Source organism: Passer domesticus, chromosome 3 (genome assembly GCF_036417665.1).
Source record: "Passer domesticus isolate bPasDom1 chromosome 3, bPasDom1.hap1, whole genome shotgun sequence".
In the NCBI taxonomy this organism is placed as follows: Eukaryota; Metazoa; Chordata; class Aves; order Passeriformes; family Passeridae; genus Passer; species Passer domesticus.
Window position 1 is genome coordinate 72,427,909 of NC_087476.1, and position 13,701 is coordinate 72,441,609.

At 45.3% G+C, this 13,701-nt stretch overlaps 1 protein-coding gene across 2 annotated transcripts; it reads right to left on the reverse strand.

The window, feature by feature from the left end:
* Positions 1–478: 478 nt before the first annotated feature.
* Positions 479–11,081, reverse strand: AGT (angiotensinogen). Of its 2 annotated transcripts, none has more exons than XM_064413884.1 (5): positions 10,982–11,081; positions 4,632–5,445; positions 2,158–2,404; positions 1,589–1,733; positions 479–1,125 (listed from the first exon to the last, which is right to left on the reverse strand). In XM_064413884.1, exons 2-5 carry the CDS (start codon positions 5,416–5,418, stop codon positions 934–936), a joined length of 1,371 nt encoding a protein of 456 aa, XP_064269954.1. In that variant the 5' UTR covers positions 5,419–5,445; positions 10,982–11,081; the 3' UTR covers positions 479–933. The 2 variants fall into 2 exon arrangements, with proteins under 2 accessions (XP_064269954.1, XP_064269955.1); XM_064413885.1 differs by having other exon boundaries at positions 4,632–5,442; positions 10,982–11,040.
* Positions 11,082–13,701: the final 2,620 nt, after the last annotated feature.

A 13,701-nucleotide genomic window follows, 5' to 3' on the forward strand; every position in this document is an offset into this window, starting at 1 on the left:
ATTTTATTCACAAGTAGTAGCACCACATCCACTATTTATACTAATATAAATTATTGCCATTAATGCTATTTTTAAAGAACATATGGTTTAACGTTTACAGAATTGGACTCTAACCAGTAATGTCCTTCTTTGCTATAAGGCTGTAAGAAATGCCTCACAGGTAATAAAGTAATCCAAGAAATGGAATTGTGCTGCAAGAGTAGACCTTGTGGGATCTTTTTCCTAAAAAATTCAGAGATAATTCTGTCAGGCTCTGAGAATTTATCCATCACAGTTCATTAATACTACCAAACCCTATTTTTAGCATTTCCATAGAGTTAAGAAGTGAACATATCCATCTGGGCTGCAGAAAGAAGAAACTTCCTCTAAGCATGTTTTTGCTTCCAAAGCAGAAAAATCTTGTCTCAGTGGGACAAGTGGAGCCTGCCTGTGCTGTTGGCAGCATTTTAGAGGGAAATGTTGCTGATGAAGCTAGAAGTCTCTGTGGATAGTTGTAAAATCTTCACTGTAAAATAAAAGAGTCTCTCTTGCAAAACTGACCATACAATTAAAAAAGCTTTTTAAAGAATGAAGAGGTCCTTTTCTATAGTAAATAAAAATACTATAACAGAAGCTGCTTATCTATTTTTTCAAGTGGATGCTTTGTGTCAAAACACTGCCCTGCCCCACTGCATCCAAAAAGGGAACTAGGAGTAAAAGAGAGACAAAGAATAAAATGGAAACTGGAGGGAGGATGGGAGTCACGTGAAAAAGATGGACGAGGATGAAATGTTGCAAGGTGTTAGTTTCAAAAAGCTGTATTTTGAACACTAACTGCTTTATCTCAAAGCTAAGTAGAGCACTCAATGACATCACAAAAATATCTGATTAATAAGAAAAAGGTGATGGGAAATGTGCATCATTCCACTCCTTTCTTATCCTCTGTGTTTGCATTTAATCCTCATGCAGAGGGTTTACTACTCTGCCAAGAAAAAGCATTGCCCTTGACTGCTTTTCAAAAACAGCAAAAAGGAATGGCTTATTCAGTGTTACATCCAGGTACACCCCATCTTCCTTCTGTGCTGCAGGATCTTCTGGCTGATCTGTTCCATCACTGGCCAGTTTGAAAAAGGCTTTATTTATTACCTGTAAGGAAAAACATATGAGTAACTCTGGAATCATCAGAACACAGTTGTGATGGGACAAATGAGAGTCTGAGTAAATGATGAAGTACATTGTTCTCCATAGATATTTAAAAAAGATGTTGGAGTACTTGTCCATAACGTGCAAAAGCTGTATAACTGCTTTTACACCGGGCTAGTCTGTAATCCTGTTACCCTTGTGTCATGGTTTAACCCCAGCCAGCAGCTAGGTACCACACAGCTGCTTGCTTATTCCTCCCATGGCTTGCCAACAACTAAAACTGTGTTATCAACATTATTCTCTGACTAAATCCAAAACATACACTGTGTGTAATACTCAGTCCCCTAATAAGCATGTCCCCTACATGGCTCTGACTTCTTAGTTCTAGGTAAATTTATTCTGTTTAGGAGGCTGAAATTGTGCAGGAAACTTTTTTTTTTTTTAATGCCAATGATATGTACTGTACCTTTCCAACTGTTAGACTGGCATTGCTTATCTTACTGAAGTCTGCCCCCTTCCCCAGCAGTGGAGGCAGTTCCATATCTGCAAGAAGCTCCTGTAGATCACAGCTGTCTTCTAGTGTTAATGTTGGCAGTGTTAATTTAATTTCTCTGCAGAGAGAGGGAGAGAGAGAGGCAAGTGAGTGCATGTTCACTGTGAAAGCATCGTGGTTGGGCAGTCCTGGGGAATGGGCATGTGAAAACAACTGCAACAAGTGCTTGGTGTGGGCACAAATACAGTGGCTGCCTGTTCCTGTTTCCAAGTGTGAACTCACCCAGACTTCATGGAGGGTCTACTGCTAAACCCCCGATCATCCCACTTCATGGGTGGAATGCTCGTTTTCTTGAATACAAAGCTGACCCCACCAAAGTGGAGCTCCTTTGAGGTGAGCCCCCTGGCTGTGCAGGGGTTTCTCTTCGTGCAGGGCAGTAAAGCCTCTCTGGCAGAATCTGATCCCAGGTGAGGGCAGGCCCGTGTGGCTCAACCCATCCCATCCCGCCCTTCTATGGGAGGGTGCACATGCCCCTTCCCTACCTTGGGGACAGCCGCTGGAGCCAGGCTGAGGACTCCAGGCGCTCCAGGTCGCTGCCGTTGGAGGGCTGCAGCAGCACCAGCAGCGCTGTCTGGCTGAGGGGGACTTCCACCACAGAAAAAGTGCCACTGGCATCAGTCTTGTACTTGAATGTCCCCATGATAGACAACATAGGGACCAAGACCTTTGTGTTTGAATCCACCCAGAACTCCTGAGGCTCTTTGAGTGGGAAGGCTTGCTTAACATTCACTGAAAAACAGATCAAGAAAGGAGAAATTGATTCTTCTCTTCCTTCCCTCCTCCCCTCTGCCCCTTAGCTGGTTGTTTTAAGAACACACTGTGCCTTAGAGAAGGACTGCTTGTATAAAATCACATTTAGCTACTGTAATCATATGTCTCCCCTTTTAATCTGCCTTCTGGTGGCATTGAGCTCACAGCATGAGGACCGTGACTAAAGCTGCTGTGTTTTTGTTGGCTTTGTGGCCTTTCCTGGGGATAGGAAAGTCTCTGCTTGCTTGGTTGCCTGCTTCCTCCCAGGCTGCCACATGGTCCCCAGGGGCTCACAGGCCTGTGCAGAGGGTCTGCTGGGTTTCCTCTCTGTCCCTCGAGTACAGTGATGTTTGGAAGCACATCCATCAGCGCCAGCCCTTGCTGCAGGATCAATCTCAGGCAGCCAGGAGGGCTCAGGAGAGGGAAGGCAGCACAAGCTCTGCCTGAGGTCTCACCCTTCACCATCTTACAAACCAAAGCGATGGGGAAGGTTGTAAGCACAACACTGCAAGTGTTGGTTGAGCCAAAGAGGTTTAAAAGGACATACTCAAACACTTACTAGACCTTAAAATCAATTTCTTTCCCAATTCACAACTATGAGAGGCCTTGCTCTCACCTTGCACTACTTCTGTGCAGTTTTGCATTTCACCATGTTATCTTCTCACTGACACAGATCAATGCTGCTGCCCAGCTGGGCAGAGAATCCTGTTCAGCATTAAAGAAACTACTGCCCTCAGTGAAACTTGCACCTGGTGTTCTGCACTGAATTTTAAATGGCAGGCTCTGCTTGGCAGCAAGTCTACAAATGGGAAGAAAACTGTGTGCAAGTGAACAATGCTTGAGACCACTGCAACATTTTGCTGTAGTTTTCTACAGATTTCTGTCATTTTATCAATGCTATGGCTGTTAATAGCATCTCAGAGCTTACGTGTTTCAGAGAAAAAAAAGTACTTATTCCTTTCTGCAGCTATAGGGACAGACATGGAGCATGATAGCATCAGCTGTTGTGGATGCCCCTTCACAACCAAATGGCAAACCAAATGCTAAAAGTCATCTTCTGTGTTTATTGCTTGTGGAATTCATTTGTTCTTGAGCCAATTTTGTCCATCCCATGTGTGGGGACTGTAACATTTAAAATGCACCTTCTGAGAGAGAAGGCAGTGGACCTGACCCAGTGAAGCAGACCCTTGGACATATGTTTCTAAGCTTATACAAATTACAAGTTTCCAATACAGAAAAAGAGGAAAAAATGGTTCTTCTAAAGAAAAACTGCTTTTGTGACCATGCCCAGGTTGTAACACAATTACTTTTGTAGTATCATATCTATGGTAGATCTTACAATGAAGAGAAGGATGAGAGAATGACAGCACCCATGAGAGGCAAAGAAAACCTGACGTCTAATTTTGAGGTGGGAAGATGGAGGCATAAAAAGGTTTCCTGGGCACCACAACTCCACCTTTAGCAGTAGAGGCCCACTCAGGAACTTGGGGCTCATATCAAGTGTTCTGAAATACATTCTCAAGTAGGCAAGCTGTTTGAAGTGTGCAGTCTTTGATATTGCATTCAGTCACGAGGATCTAGGAAAGCAGCTACCCTCAGAAGAGAAGGCTCAGTCATAGTGCAGGGGGATTTCTGGGACAGCAGCATGGAATGACCCTAAGCAATGAAGGGATTGCCTTATTCTAGGTTTGTATAAGTTGCCCTGTTTCCCTAACTGATGATGTTCAGTTGCTTTCTGAGCCAGATGTTGCCTCCAGAATTCTGTGTTTAATAGCCACTAGAGGAGTCATGTCCATTGTATTTTTGAGCCTTTTTTGTATCTGTACCTCTGCCCTGCTACCCCCAGCTCCTTTGCCTTTAAAGCCACACCTGATCAGTCTTGTCGGAGGCCCCTCACGACTTTTAGCTCCTTTGCAGCCAGAAATGCTGCACAAGTCTTTCTCATGCACTTTTCCACACCTTTCCTGGACAAGGAAAATTTCTTGGAGGCCATCTGCCTCCTCCTCACTCCCCCTTGTCCTTGCTGGCTCATGGCAGAGTACAGGCAGGATCCCTGGCACAGGGGTGGGGAGCAGAGGTCCAGCCTTTTATCTGAGCCCTTCCCTTTCCCCACTGGCCGGGTGTGACCTCCCTTCCTTCCCAGGAGCAGGGTTGTTGCCCGTCCTTCCCCAAGGCTGTTCCCAAAAGGAGCAGTGCTGCCTCATACTTGCCAAGCGGACGTCCACCACAAACAGCAGCTCGGCGGATGGATCCATGTCTGCCAGAAAGCCCTTGCTCCGGCCCTCGCTTTTGGCCTCCACAAAGTCATTTATTTGTTTTGCTGCCTTGCCTGGATTTGCAAAATCAACAGCTCGGGCGTAGAATGCATCAGCACTGGGGAGCAAGTGCTCCATGAACAGCTGGAATAGGGCTATGCCAGGGGCAGAGAACAGGCTCAGTGTCTTGGAAAAGAGCAGCTCCTCGTCCCCGCTCTTCACAAGCCTTTCGATCGTCCTCAGGCTGGAAAGGAAATTGCTTCCCACTGCCATGGAAATGCAGTCAGGGTTTCCAGAGGGGGGATTAAATCCCAGCAAAGCCTGCAAATCAACTGCTGTCTGGTTTGAGGCCCCCAGGTAGAAGGACAACAAGGAGCTGTAGAGGCTGGTAGGGGACAGGAGCACGTTTTGGCCCCTCTGTGCTTTCTGCAGTGCGCTGTAAAACCGCATGCCCAGGACGACTACCAAGTCGCTCAGGTAGCTCCGTTCCTCCTTCCCCCAGGTGCTGAGGTTTGCAACTTCCAACTTGTTGTCATTCATGCCATCTTCATATTCAGGAGTGGTTTGGGACTCAATGGAGACAGGGACAATAGTCTTTCCCTCCTGAACCAATTTTTCCAGCTTGTCACAGTCACTCTCATTGAAAGAAAACAAATTGAAAGGGTGGACGTAGACCCGGTCACAAGTCACCACGGTAAGGCAAGCCAGCAAGCAGAGAAAATCTGCTACCACATTCATGTTGGAAAATTGCCTCCACTGTGTCTGCTGAAAGAAAAAATTAGGATGAAAGGAGACTGGTCAGTCTGTTTCAAGTACAGTTTCTCTTAATCAGAGGGTGAGATGCCAGTGCTGTGTTGGAGTTACAAAGGTGGGAATTTCAGTATTTAGTGGTGTTTGGTCTGACTCTGCCCCCAAAAAGCCCCGGGTGAGACAGACACCAGTTTCAATGGCAGCAGGTGGGAAATGGTAAGCACAGATGTGCCTCCATTACCCACTGCAGTACGCTAAGGATTTTTCATGGGAATGGTTGTGGATGCTGGTTATGCCTGCAAACTAGATCATGCTACTTCTGCAAAATCTTGTTTTGCAACAAATGCAACAACATTTGTTCCTGGGACCTGCTCAGAGCCATCTCTGCAAACTGCTGCACGGAGCCTTGCTGGCACACAGACAGGCTAAGCAATGTGCCTGCTGTTATGCAGGAAGTGGGTTTGGAAACCAGTTCTCTTAAGTCCCAGCACAGTACGGTCCTGCTTTTTATGTCTAGTCAGCAAAATACTTGGCACTAGCAGAGCACGTTATGTTTTCATAGCCCAGTGCAAACATTCATTCTAGCTTCTAGGCAAACACACTCCAGGCTCCCTTATACAAATGTGCTCACACTGAAATAATTTTTCATTGCACCTTCTATGTCTGAATACAGAGTTAGAAGGGGTAGGCTGAGTTTTACTCAGCTGTGCAAGCAGTCATCTCCTGAGGTAAAAGACCACTTGCTGCTCTTGTTTTTCCTGACAAGAAGCAGAGAATTTTACTGTGGATGTCACTGGTTTTTTAGCACATAGGATGTAATGCATATTGGGAGTGAGAATGTCATAGACACACACAGAGACAAATTATACCCATAGACAAATTTTATATTTTTAGAATTTTCTCTTTTCTTATATCAAACTTTTTGATAACTAGTAGCTCTGCTATATCTTTCTTGGATTTCTAGTCTATGACTTTTTATCTGTGTATTTGAAATCTAAATTGAAATGTGTTGAAAATTATGCATCTGTAACACATATCATTAGCCAAAATGCTGTTATTCAGAGCTGTATTTTTATTCTACTAGTAATTCCTTGTTTATTGTAGCTTTGTTCACCCTCTTTCGCCCATTTCAAGTTCTGCAGAGCTCATTGGATGGGCAAAATGCTACCAGCCTTGCCAGTACCCAAGCCCTGCTCTCTGCTTTCTTCCTCCAAGGCTTTTTCAGTCACACCAGTCTGTCAGGTATTGTAATTCTGACAGCCTGTGCCTTTTGAGAGGACACAGAATGTCTGTCTCACCAACACTTTACACAGGGTGGAAGCACTTCTATTTAAATCCAGCTATTCAAGACCTGGCCCATTCCCAGCCTTTTTTACAGTGTATAACCATATTCTTTCCCCTGAGGGGTCCCCAAGTATTGCATGCCTAATAATATCCTGGTTTGCAGTACCACCACTCTATTGCACATACAAAAACTGAAATGTGCAGATGCTTGGTAACTAGACATACCCTGATAACTATGTGTATCTGCTAACATGGATATCTGCATCCCCAGGCTGTAGGCTCCTATCTAACAGCTGGGTTTGCAAATGGAATTTATGGTGCTGTGATGGTCACTCAGGATGTCTGATTGTCTTCCTACTGAATGCCTGTGGGTCAAGCCTGAAGCTGTTTGCTTCCCAGAGACATGCAGGGGAGGATCTGCTGTAGGATCTGTCCCTGTGCCTTCACCCAAGAATTGTTCTTTCCCATTAACTCCCACTTCATCCTCTAAATTACTGTACGGGCAGCACAGTTGTGCTGCTGTCCCCTCTGCTCCCAGCCCCTGTTCACCTCCCTGACCCCGCTGGTAGCATGTGACATGCATGACAGAGCACATTCATTGCTTGTGACTGGTTAAAAAATTATCTGGGGAGGCGCCTTCCCAGCTTCACTTTCACAGTTATCCTAGCTACTCTGCTAGTGGATTTCTAGACTCTTCAATGCATTTTTCACATTGGCATGCTCAGGAAAACAAACCAAAAAGCCACAAATTAGAAGGAATGCCCTTCCCACACTGTTCTCTCCATCAGAGGATTCTTTTGAGGCATTACTTAATCTTTCCTGCACAGCAGGGAGGGTGACAGGCAGGCTGTGCCATTAGGCACCGTTGGCACCCAGTGGTCACTTCTCTCGGGCTTGCCAGAGCCCCCAGCTCTGTTCAGCTTTTGTTCCATGAGCAGAAGCAAGAGGAGCAGTTCTCACTGCCAAGCGCTTACCCTAAGCCGCATCTGTGGAAAGTCAGCATGGTTTATTTTGCCAAAGAAGAGAGCCCCAAGCCCTTTGGAAAAGCAAGAACACCTGAGTTGAAAAAGCAGAATTCAAAGAAACCCAGTAAGAGCCGTACTCGCCTCTGTCCCGAGGGTGCTGCCCCTTTGTTGCCCCTCCGGCGCTGTTGTCCCTCAGGCGAGCTCCTCACGACACCTGTCCCCCCCGGTGCTGGGACTGTGGGTGGAATTCTGCCCTTTCTACACGGCTGAGGCATTGCGCAAAGCAGCTTTACATCACAGCCTGGGGGCCCAGAGAAGTTACCTCAGGCCAGTGATCCTGAGCCCGCCTTAACGCCGGCCGCATAGAAAGGTCCAGGGATGGATACACAACCTTTAGCCAGACCCCGCACAGCTGGGTAGCCTGCAGTTACACATTTACCAAGGTGGTTTTACCACATTTACCACTGGCGGTTTTACTATTGATTATAGGAAAGACCTTATTTTGTGCCACACTGAAAGGAATGCAGATTTCTTTGTACTTATACTTGTTGTACAGTTGGGTAAGATTTTTGACTTAACAGATAAATTGCCTTTAATCTCTACCTTGCAGCCTGGTGACCCACCAGAGTGTAAGATGTGTACGCTACTGCAGAATAAAGTGATTAAGCTCTCAATTTTTACCTCTTCTTTCCCCCTCAAACTGTTCAGAATGTCAAGGCTTTATTCTTTCTCCTCTTGAATAAGATGTGTTCAAATGGAGAAGATTAAAGCCAGACAGGGGAGATTGCCAGAGCTGGATCACAAAGACTTCATCCCTCCCAGTGTCAGCCTCTCAAGTCTTGTTCGGGGAAAAAAGGTTGGGATTTACAGATCTTTGTGCTGCTTTTGAAACAATCTTTCAATTTTGGCATGCTCCTTCTTCCTATTTAAGCACTTAAACAGTGAATCAAACTAGGGATAAATGCAATTGGTTTGACTGGATCTTGTTCAGTGCCCTTTATTCTTAGTAATCAAAATCCCATGGCTCTAACAGGAGTAGGGCTGATTTATCATTTGTGCTTTGATTTTAGAGGGCCAGTCAGGCATGATTTGTACTGCAGTGCCCAGCTACGTGTTGGGTTCAAGGAGAGAGCTGAGTGAGAGGGATGTTTTCAGTGTGCCTGGGCAGCTGGAGCTCTGGAGCTGGTGGAGATGAAGGTGGAAACGGGGACAGCTGAGTCCTGCCAGCCCAAGGGCTGTGTGCCAGGTGCCTAATGCCAAAGAGATGAGAAATTTCTGTCTCTGCAGTCCTGCTTTTCATTTAAACAATCCGATTACCTTCACTATAATGAAGTCCAAAAGTGGTTCTGAGCCCAGGCTTGTGTAACATGCTGTCATGCACTGAAGGCTTAAACAAACAGCTTGAAACATTCAAGGTATTTTGTGCTCTTGCTGCCTTAGCATCTCAGTTGAGGAAGCATCTGCCCACAGAACAATCCCTGAGCATTTGTACCACCTCCAGACAGCTTTAAAATGCTTCAAGATGAGTAAAGAATACAGGCAAAGGGAGAAGGATGAGAAATGAAAAATGCATATTGCTCAGCCAAATGCTAAGAGATCAAGTTAGGTTTCAAGGCCCCCTTCTTTCCCTCTACCCTGGAGACTCCTTCCCACAGGCAGACCAGGGGAGCCAGCTGGTCCCTTAGAGGCCAGTGGAGCTGCAGTGGGAGGTGAGCCAAATCTGTATCTCCTGCTGTAGGACCATGTGGGTCCACCTGAGGCACTAGGCAGGCATCAGCAGTGCACACAGATGGCCAGACCCCACCAAGCCTGTGAGACAGAGCTGTCTGCCACATCCCCCTAGATGAAGCTTGAACACAGGTAAAAAGAAAACCCATCCCAGTACTCTCTGTATCTAGGATACACAAATGAAAGTTGTTTCATGGAAGGGCACCTTCTTTTCTGTAAAACTCTGAAAAGTATCCTTATTAAAAATAATTACTGGCTTTGGCTAATAAGCTACAAGTGATGCTAACAACATGCAGTACAGCTGTCAGACTTACTGTGGACAATAAACACTGAAAAGGGAAAACACAAACCCCTCACCCACTGTACTTGTTTCCCTTAGATCATTATGCCTTTGTTCTGTAGCATCCAGACAATGCTGTTGTTTGGCTGTCTCCTGCTTCCAGCTCCCCTGAAGGTCATGACCAAGCTGTGTTGCAGCTGTTGGTCTCCTTTTGCTGTAAGTACCTGCCCTAAACAGACAGCCCTGGCTGCAGGGGATGCTGCCCTGAAGAAGAGAAGGAGCAGGAGTCACCTGAACAACAAATCTAGCATGCAGGTCTGGGGGCCCTGCCACATAGAGTTGAGTATTCTCAGGGTTTTCAGCTAAGTTGATCCTTGGGTGTCTTTTGGTGCTTGTGCACTCAGTTCTATTGTTTTCTGTCAATAAAAAAAATGGTCAATGTCTTTGAGGAACACAGAAGTCTATCTTTTGCCCCCACCCTTGCCCTGACATCAATAAAGTAATCAGATTTAAATACCTAGCTTTCTCCAGAAAAAGAAGTTTAACCAGGTAATGTTCAATGTCCTGTTTTCACCACAGTCCCCCTCTTGCTTCGGAGCACTGGGAATTTAGCTGGCCTCCATAATGAGGAAGAACCTTTGATTTCTCCTTATGTTCATGCACTATTACAAACCTCAGACACAGATCCCCTCTCATTTGCTAGTCACTTCTGCTCACTCAATTAATATTCCCCTATTAAGATGCATCACACACCAGCGCACTTCTTAGATCTTTGTCTTTTATCTTTTAACACTTTCTTCTAAAGGAGAAGGTTTCAGATTATGAAGAACACACCCTGCCACACCTGCAACATGTTTTACCCTAGTAGTACTTAACTACAGTGAGTCTTTAATTTTACTTCTGAGACATTTTTAAGCAGGAGTGCCTGAGCATTATTCCAGTTACTATATGTGGACTCTGTTGTCAGGCTTTTTTTGTTGGGTTGCCATGGTTTTAGGAATGACAGGGTGCTTAAAGATAGAGCTTCAGTTTTAAAAAGTGGAGTCTCTATCCTGCCCTTCAGTTCTGGTGTCCAAGGATTTTGCCCCTTAAAGAGGGCTGTGCCAGAGAACTTGCACTGGGCCAAATTTGGGCAAAAATCTTTCTGGCAACAAGGAACCCAAAAAGGTGAAAGCAAGGCTGTTCTACAAGCATCCCCTCTCCAAAACAAGCCTGTGGCCCACACACGTTTTCTAATGAACCTCTCCCTGCAACAGCCACAGTAAAGGTACAAAGAAACACAGAGCTCTCAAACCTGTTCTTCAGCGGTGAGGTGCGCTCTCCTTCTGCCCCACTCTCCGATTTTGGAGGGGTATTCAGCTCCCCCTTTTATACCCACTCTTGCATAAGCCGGGCCCGCCCCCCTCCCCCCCACTGTTGCCCTCATTTCTCTTCAAAACCTGCCTCTGTTTTTCCTGCTTGTTATTCATGGTAGCTGCAGAGAGGGAGCAAAGAGGGGTGGAAAAACACTGGTGCTGTGGTTGTGGGTTTCCTTGCAGCCATCCCAGGGATCAGATCTCCTGGTCAGCCTCACTGTTGTGAAGTGCTAATGTGGAAGCGCTCCCCTGCCCCATGAAAAAATTCTCAGTGACGGTGCTCCAGCACTTCTTCACGCAAATACAGCCAAAAAGGCTTCCGAAGCTTTTACATTGCAGAGGAACACTAACCCTACAGACAGCAGCATATAATTCAGCCTTGAATGGGAAAATGTTTTTGTCCAAGCTAGAGTTTTGACTGATCGACCAGGCAGCTATTCTTTTGCCAAAGAACATTGCGTCTCCACTTTGTCAAAAAGTGTTTTCATTGATCTGAATTGTTCTGGGAAAAGCTGTATAAAATTCAGCACTCTGTGTGGAGACAATAGTAAATATTTTATTCTGTTTTGTTCAATTTCTTTTCCAGTTTTCCCAAATTTTGCTCTGAGACCTGAACTCAAAAGGGCCAGATGTACTCCTGCATTGATGCTCGTCTCCTGTGAGGCGGCAGAGCTGGAGGAGGGATAACAAATTACTCTGCTCACAAGCTCAGACCACAGACCTTCACATGGCATCTTCCTAACCTGAGTTGGCAGGTCTCACATACACAGATTATGAATTAATATACAGCTAATTTAGACGTAATAGCATGTACATGGTATATATTTCATTACTACATTTGAGGGTTTCTCTTATTAAGCCTAAAAGTTTCTTGAGTGAGAAACAGACCACAAACAGTTTGTTTATACAGCCTGGGAGTTGACATTGATAATCGTGAACCTCTACATCCCATCAACATTCACAACGCTCCCTCTTTTATCTATTTTGGTAAGGGAACACAGCCTGGAGTCTTAACAAGGCTCCAAATGGAGAGAGCAAACAGGCACTGGGGAAAGGACAGGGAGGAAAGGCAAAAGAGAATGCCTGTGTAGGAGGATCTGACAAAAGGAAGACTGAGTACTATTGCTTCATCAGCTGCTGCAGTGGTCACCCCAGGTGTGGCAGTCGGTCATAGGGATGGAATGGAAGAATGATTGATTGTGAGACACCAGGAGAAAAACTCTGTGGAGCAGTAGAGCGCCTACAGAGACCAAGACATTTCAATTTGAAAGAGAATCCACTGGTATGGGAAGTATAAACATAAAATGCTGAAGGTGAACAGAAAGTCTTGAATCACTCTTTTGTAATATTGCAAGAATCAGTGCATTCCCAGTAAAATTATCAGTCAACAAGTATAAAGGAAGAACCCTTTTGCATGCTTGAACTGCAGGAGACATTGCCACAGGATGCTGCAGAGACCAAAGGTCTTGGTACAAAAAGCAATTAAATGAAATATCAGAGGGTGTGGCCATTGGCTTCTGCAGAACATGATGGTCCAGGTGTGATTGCTAACTCAGGAAATCCCCAGACAGACAGCTGTCATGAATTTTGCTTGTTCCAGCATCTCTCATGCTTCTCTCCAAGGGATTGTCTTCAACTTGCTGTGGAAATAGAGATGTCTGAGCTGAGACCAGCTTATGACAGCTCATTTTGCAGCACAGACTGAGAATGCTCTTTCAGTAAAGAAACAGTGCACCCAGCAAACCCGACCCTCAGCCTCCCCATTGTTCCTGTGCACAGAGCATTTAGGAACATGCTGCTACCTCTTCAAAATCAACATAAACCCTGGAAAATATGAACAATTTTCAAAAACTGTGGGTAGGCTCTTCATATTAATTAACCATGTTTGAGGTTTTTTATCTTTTAATCAGGATATGTGCACAAACTGTGGCAGAGTTACTGCATTGGGATCTAGAACATGTCTCTGTCTCCTGCCAGACCTATGGGCTCTGTTCTAACTTCAGCTGCATACGGAGTATTTGGTGACTTTTTCCAGAGTGAATAAATAAGGAAAGGAGTACCACTCTGGCAAATTTCTATACTTTAGTAAACTGATTTTCCTCCCATTCTGTGAGAATTGTGGCAAGCTGCCATGGGCCTGATTTTATTTGTTTACTTTTGCTGTCTCTAGTGGGGAAAGGCATTGCAAAGTAATATTTTTTAGGTGTTTTAATAAAACAGGAATAAGTTTGCATGTGATTTTTTTCTGTGTTTTCTCTGTATGCCTGACCTGTGTCCATGCTGGCTAGAACCACTTTTCTGTGAAAACTTCTGGTGAGCGTGAGGGATGTACTCAGCTTGCCCAATTTTTTGTGTAAAGAGGATTGCAAAAATGCTTTTAAATAATAACATTCAAAGTACAGATGATGAAAGAGAGGGATTATCTTGCTTCTGCCATGGGTTCTCACAGCAAGGAGCAATGGAAAACTTGGTAACTTGGCTCGCATAAACCCCAAGGATCACGTGTGCCGTTCCTGTGCTGGGGTGGAGGGAAACAGAGTGTCTGCCTGGATGATACCAAAATGCACATGATGAGTGGGCAGCCTGAGGGCTGACTCGGGTGGAAGGGCTGGTGTGGCACGGTGCTCCCTCTTCACAGGAGAGGTGCCCTAGCTGAGCC

What these genes read in the sequence shown, in the direction of transcription:
- AGT (XM_064413884.1), bottom strand. Translation starts at nt 5,418, where the DNA reads ATGAATGTGGTAGCAGATTTTCTCTGCTTGCTGGCTTGCCTTACCGTG. An exon ending in CTCCAGCGGCTGTCCCCAAG is followed by an intron (nt 1,734 to 2,157) that starts GTAGGGAAGGGG and finishes CTCTCTCTGCAG; the next exon opens with AGAAATTAAATTAACACTGC. An exon ending in CCAGTCTAACAGTTGGAAAG is followed by an intron (nt 1,126 to 1,588) that starts GTACAGTACATA and finishes TTTTCCTTACAG; the next exon opens with GTAATAAATAAAGCCTTTTT.